The sequence below is a fragment of the Capra hircus genome, chromosome 3 (genome assembly GCF_001704415.2).
Source record: "Capra hircus breed San Clemente chromosome 3, ASM170441v1, whole genome shotgun sequence".
NCBI lineage: Eukaryota > Metazoa > Chordata > Mammalia > Artiodactyla > Bovidae > Capra > Capra hircus.
In genome coordinates, this window is record NC_030810.1 from 100,063,917 (window position 1) to 100,071,003 (window position 7,087).

General features: G+C 46.1%; 1 protein-coding gene across 1 annotated transcript; it reads right to left on the bottom strand.

Annotated features, from left to right (window-relative positions):
* Window positions 237-7,087, bottom strand: ENSA (endosulfine alpha). Its single transcript, XM_005677662.3, has 4 exons — window positions 6,882-7,087; window positions 5,100-5,225; window positions 3,627-3,793; window positions 237-985 (listed from the first exon to the last, which is right to left on the bottom strand). The coding sequence occupies exons 1-4, from the start codon at window positions 6,936-6,938 to the stop codon at window positions 970-972; spliced, it is 366 nt and encodes a 121-aa protein (XP_005677719.1). The 5' UTR covers window positions 6,939-7,087; the 3' UTR covers window positions 237-969.

The window sequence follows — 7,087 nt, forward strand, 5'->3', positions numbered from 1 at the left end:
CGTGAGGAAGATTCATCTTTGCATTAGCTATAGAAGTCCTGGTCTATATGCCAACGTCCCTGCACCCTCTCCCTAAATGATGGAAACGGAGAACCCAGACACATCCCATCTGAAGGGCCCCTGTTCCTTAGAGGCTCAGCACCCCACACCAGCTTCTCCTGAATGGTATCTTCAGTCTTATTTTCTTCCCTTTTGCCAAACCCCAATAAAACACACCAACTGCTGCAGAGAATTTCTGGGTTGGTTTTTTTTTTTTTTTTCCTGTGGATCTTCTTCTTTGTTTTTTATTTCAAATACTGAAAAAGTCCCCTGGGCTCTGCGGAGCTCCCCACACTCATCCCCTTTCTCCCACACTCACTGCCCTTCTTCCCACAGCAAATCTACTTCAAAGACAGCATTTTTTTCCCCACCCAAACAATTAACATTCAGTTCTTAGCTTGTTCTGCAGAACCAGAGGAGTCATCCGCATCTTTCATATTTAGACAGTTTATCTGACATCAAGTCCCAGTCATATCCAAGCTAGCAAGGCACTCTTCTACACAGCTCAATTAGAACCCCTCACCTTTAGTCCATTTCACTCCCCCCAACCCACCCCCACCCCACACCAGCCACAAGGCCAAGAAGGATAGTTAGGAATGTTTTTGTTATCAACTCTTAAGTCCTAATTCATAACCCCTCACATCTCCCACTCCACCCTCTCAACCCCCCTCCCCACCCCACCCCCAGGATTTCACTGAGATGTCTCCCAACAATTACTTGGAAAAAAAAGAAAAAACAAAAAAGAGTCAAGGTCTTGGTGCTCGGCCCAAGGGGCTCCATGCGCTGGGACACCGACGGGCAGGGGCTTCTGCCTCTCCAGCCCGCACCCGAGCCACCTCCTGACCCCTGGCTGCAAAAGCAGGGAGGGGCAGGAGCCAGCACAGGACCCAGGGGGCAGCGTCTCAGGATCTGGCGGAGCCCCGGGCAGCATCATTCGACTTGGCCACTGCGGACGAACACAGAAGAAGAGAAAGAAAACACTGTCAAGTAGTAAGGGAAAAAACCCTAAGTTCCACCCCAGTCTCTACCCCATCATTCTCCCACACTTATCAATCACTGGGGATACACGGCACATCTCTTAATCCTATCCAGAGAGTTGCCTTTTTTTTTAAAGAAGAGGAAAATTTCAGTCTTCGCCTAGTTACAAAACTGTTCTCTGTCTTTTTGGAGATACGCAAGAAAACAAAGATCAAAATAACGAGGTTTTCAGAGCAGGCTCAGTTTCAGGGGCATGGCCAGAGCCACTTGTCACAGGGGAGATGGATGGACTGGGGTTGGGGGGCACAGAGTGATGAGGCGGCAGCTGCATGGAGGCCAGGGCCAGACAACACACTTGTTTTGAATGGACTTAATATTCTAGGTTTAATCAAACCAAACTGAATTTCAAAATGACCCTTTTTTGCCATGGAAGGTATGCACTTCATGCTGTGGAAGCAGGTGGCATCTTTGTTTCCATGACCGGGTGGAAAGATAGACCAATAGTCTTTCTGATTTCCCTATTTCTTCTATTCCTTCCTGAAACTGAGACTCACTGTGATTTCAGTCTTGAGGATTCACACTGACTGATAGAGAGAGCAGCTCAGACAGAAAAGAGTACAAAATTCGAAAAGATCGGAGATGAAGAAAACGTACAAAATTATATATATATTTATATATATAATAACATGACATATCTATGTACAACATGTCTGGGACGGTTGAGGAAACTATACAAGGATATTCGGCATTTTCCCCTTCCCACATGGACTTTAGACTAAGGAAGACAGCATGAGGAAATGAAGCAAGAAACACAAAAATTATATACAATTACAAGTGACAGTCAAGGAGTTGCCCTAGGGGCCAGGGCATCACGGCATCCTGCTCTCTCCTTCCTTCCTCACCAACTTTTTCCTATCCAATCTGAATGACGGCCTGAAAAGTGAACAGCTGGTCAGGAAAGACGTGTAGACACACCCCAAGGCCCCACGTGTGCATCAGCAAGTTCATCAGTTGTTCTCATTGGGCCAGATGTGTGGCATATCAGAACTGGTGGGCTGAGAGGTCAAGAGAGGACTAAAGACAGACTCTTCCTCTCTTGAATTGCTAGCTCTCACTTGGCCCTCTCTGTCCTAACTAGCAGACTGCATTCAGTGTGGTTCAGGCCAAGCTAGTGATAATCAGATAGACGATGCTGGCCACTCGCAGCCCCTCTTTCCTCCACCTGGTTCATGATCAGCGTTGCTACCTCTCAGAGCACAGGAGCTGAGCTCCAGGAAGGCAGAGGTTTCTCAGTGCTCCTTCTATTTCTCCCTAACTGCCTTCCCCAGCTTTCTCCAAGGTGAATCATCTCCTGAGAACCTGCTGCTCCAGCCCCACAGCAGCACTAAGCCCCAGAGCGACCTTTCTTCCCTTTTCTTCCTGTCTCCCTAACAATACACCTGGGCAGCTGAGAACATCTGAAATGTGGGACTCCACACATGCATGACTGAGCATGTTTCTTCAGGCCCACAGCCTGGCTCCCAGAGCAGCCTTTTAGCAGCCAAGGCCCAGATTTTAGGAAAGAAGAGAGAGCAGAGGCAAGAGCCTTCGTGGCTAGCTTCTTAGAATTTTTTTTTCTTGACCCTCAAGACCATGACACTTATGAGGTCCTCTTGTCTGCATTTATAATCCCTAAATCTCAACTTCTCTCCTCACGTGGTCTTCAATGAGTTCTCCTCTGTAGTCTCCCCTATGGTCCTTCCTCACTTTTGGTTTTACAATGAATAGCACAGAGTTCTTCAGGATGTTAGAATCAGAATCAATCTGATCTACATTTGGATCTATATTACAGATGAAGAAGTAGAAATTCAGAGAGGTGAAGTGACTTACCAAGGCTACAGGTCAGTTCTGTCTAGAATTGAATGGAAACAGAACCCAGATATCCTGACTGCTAACCCACTGTTCTTTCCACTATCCCATGATACCTTCAAAAAGCAACATGCTGGAAGAGAGAGAGAAGGTGCCCATTTTACATGAATAATATTCGCCAGGGCAAATTGTAAAAGATACTGAACAAAGAAGGTTAGGTGGGCTTTAGGGTTTTAGGCAAGCACATCAGTTTTTCTTTTTGAGGGTTTGCTAAACCTGCCATAATGAAAACATGAAAGCAATAGCAGCCCAAAGGACAAAACACTTAGAGCACAGAAAACAGATCTCGTTCAATCTATCTTTCTCAATCATATCAGGTTGGCCTCGGGATGTTAAACCTGTCATATTATTCCCAAGGCTTAGCCTCACCTATTTTGGAACACATTCTCTTCCAAAAGGAGAAATGACATCTCCCCAGTTTCTCACACAAATGAGAAAGAAAGTCTGCAGCATTATCCAATCCTAGGCTCCTATTTCTGAGCCCCTACTTGGGCCACATGAGAGTGTGGAAATCTCAATTTAACCAAAGCAGTGAACTCAGAGCCTCTCTTTAGCCCATGTTACAGTCTCAGCAGCCCCCAGAAGCAGCATAGTCATTTCTGGCGAGCAAGCTGAGAAGAGACAGCTAGGTGCCTATGTCCCTGCCTATGATATAGAAAAGTCCAGTGGGTGAGAAGGGGGGCAGAGGGGACCCAGGTTACCCCGCAAGCTTGCTGGTGACGAGCGAGGACTTTCTCTGGGGCAGATCCTGGGGGGTGGGGATGTGGTCACCGGTCACCAGGTTCTTGTCTGGTCCTGCACTGGGCAGCTGCTTATTCTTCATCTTGGCTTTGGCCATGTTGTAGTCTCCTGAGTCAAAGTACTTTTGCTAAGAGACAAGAGGGAGGTTTAGGTGAGTGAGGAGCTCTGGTCTTCCTCAAAAGCAAGGAGACTCAGGTCTACCATAAACCCTATAAACCTGCATCCACATTCAGATCTTTCAAGTCTTTTTTGATTAGCCTCATGTATACACAGCTTAGTATTAACTATATTTATGCTTTCTCCCCAATGTCTTCTGACTTTTTCACATTTGTAAGCAGTTTCCCAGCTAGGGTGTATATTTTTGGAGTTAAGAGATAGCTCCTATAGCCTTTTATAGCTCCATGAGTCCACGATGCTTCAACCATATTGCTGACTTTAATCCCAAAGGTTTATATAGGACCTATTAGGCTCCAATGGGCTTGGTGCTGGGGAAACAGTAATGAATAAGATATATAAAGGGTCAACCTGGGGCTATCAGTAGATGATCAACCTCAAGCTACCAACCTCAAAACAAGAAACTATTCTCTCAGACTATGAATAGAAACTGGGCTTGTTTCTGAGGATAATGTACTTTCCTCCTACTCCAACCACTCCCACACATGTTCCATGGCTGGGAGAGCCTGCCTACGCCTGTCTTGCTTACAGCAAGGTAAGCTGCAAATCAGCATCACTTCATCATCTGTGACTAAGACTCAGTAACTGGGATTCTCCACAGAGATCTGTTTCCCTCTCCATTTCATCTGCACAGAGAAATACACTGCAGGTTAACGACTGACAACCCCTCAGTCAGCTTTAGGTACCTCTGAGGACTGAGGAACCCGAAGAGGAGCTAGAAGGCTATACAGGTAAGACTCTCCCTTGGGAGAAGGACCACTCTGGACTTTTCCAGTGAGTCTCTTCAGGCAGCGTAGTTAATGGCTGGTGCTAACTTCAAGGGTCTGAAGAAATCATTTCAAGTTGAGGAAATCTGTAGGAGAGATTTCTGGGCCTTTCTTCGGAAATGATGCACCTCAAAATTTAGCTCTAATCCTACATCTGCAGTCCTAAAACTCCCACCATCCAAACAGGCAAACATCTGGAGGCTGTCAGCATTCCAGACTCTGACATCCTTCCCTCACTCTTCCAAGGCCATTCCTACAGTTCCCTCCATTAAGCTTTAGTATCCTGAGGGAAATCAGAAAATAACTGATACCCTTTCAGGAATTTACAGTATTTGCCTTGGGTTTGTGTTTTTTTTTAACAAGTTTCTAATTTTTCTTTACTACTGCCCAACAACAAAACCTTCATATCAGTGTTCAGCAGAACTTCCACAGATCTCATCCCTAAGGCCCCTTTGGTTCCAAAGTAAGAGGGTAAGAGATTGTGCTCCATACCCCTTTCTGGAGTCTCTTCATGAGGAAGTCAGAGCCTCCAGGCTTTTGTCCCAGGCTTGGATATTTGGCTTTTAGCTTTGCCTCCTCAGCTTTCTCAGGGAGAACACCTTCTTTCTCTTGGGTGTCCTGGAGGAAACAAATGGGGCCAGTAAAATTAAACACTGAGAAGCAATGCTTCCAATATCTGCTAACTTTTACACTATTACCTTTTCCTGGAGATCTACCCACTTGTAAACATGCTATTCACACTCTTAAATAAAGCCAGACCTTTGTTCAAATCCCTGAAGCTCAAGATGACTGTATTGTGAGAAAAAAATATAAGCTGTTTGTCACACTACACCCAGGGAACCACCCCAGTGACCTGTGAGTACTGAGTTAAAGGTAATACTGAAGAACAATACTTTAATCAAAGAGCAAGCAGTAGCTCACTTAGAACAGAAGCTAGGAAAGACAGAACAGAGCTAGCAGGGATTCTGGTGATGCAAGATTAGTAGGGAGATCTCCAGCTGTCTGTAAAATACAGTACAGGTCAAACGGGAAATCGAAAGGGATAACTGTTGAGATGTTCCCTCCTAAGCTAGGCTTTTGATAAATCTCTCTATGGAGGCTAGCTCTGCGGCCTTCTCCAGAAAGCACCTTAGCAATGGTCAGTACTGGAAAGCAATAATGGACAGCATTGTTTCCATAAACATTGTAGTAGGAAGGTGACAAGTAAACAGAAATTAATCTCAGGAAAATTAAGATATAGTGGGTTCACTAGTACTTACCCACCACCTCTGTCAAAAAATCAACACCTTCCCTAGTGATGGAGGTTTGGGAAACATGCCAAGAGCCCAATTAACTTGCAGGGTCTCTTACTGTTGTTGTTACTCTCTGCCTCCCTTTTTTGTGGGCCCTGTCGCCCTCTTCTTTGACTTTTTAAAAAACGACATGAAGCCAATTTGTGGTTCTTTTTAGTGGAATTGCATTCCTTTGCCTTGAAAACCTGGCCCATATATAACCCAGGGGTATTTCATGAACCCGAGTCCAGTACTAAATGTTATAAATCAAATACAAAACACCTAAAGAAGTTGCCGTGTTTTCATCACAGAATTGCGGGTGAAATAAGTCCCCACTATCTTAGAAGTCGGGGGGAAATATGGTGGAGTCTTTCTTTTCACGACTCTCTAGGGGTCTTTCCTAGGTTAACCTCCATTATTCTGTTTGAAACTCTAGCCCTCTTCAATTTTGTAAGGTCCTCTTTGAAGGTGGGCAACAGACCATCTCCAGCGATCAAAATGTCTCTTTGAGAAAGTTGCAGTCTTAAATTAGCCATGATAATTACTCTTCTCCCTTCCCCCGGTGCTGATCCCTTTTTAAACGTCTATATCTTGACCTGTATCTTTACGATACAGAATGCAGGACCCAGCCTGGCTGTTGGTTCATTTTACCCCTACTAACCTGTAACATACATCTCTTCCGGAGACCACCAACCCCCTTTCATTCACCCACTCTTTTCAAACACCCGCCCCACGCTCAGATTCGGCCAATTACAGCACAGCTTCAATAGGCCTAGCAGTAGGTCTACTGACCAATCAGGAAGGGTACTATACTGATTGACAACCCAGCCAACTAACCAGAGCCAAAGCAGCAGGCCCTGTTGAAACTCACCCTGCATGACGCAAGACGTGGCCAACCCCTGCAGAGCCCGAGACCATGGCGACCAATCCGCACTGGTGGGAGACCGCCTCCCGCCCCATCACAATCGCCCCCAACTCGCCCACCGCACCCCCTCCATTTCACCTGCTTCTCCTCGCCGGTCTCTTCCGTAGGGTTCTCCTCTTCTTGTTTCTGGGACATGCTGGGACCGGGACTGTGGAGTGTGGGGGACCCGGGAAGTCAGCCGGAGAAGGGAAGGGGGAGGGGAAACGGGACAACCAGCACTGCTTCTTTAGCTCCTGTCACTAGGATTGCTCAGTCAAAATGGCGGCCCTTGCCTGTGACGTTGC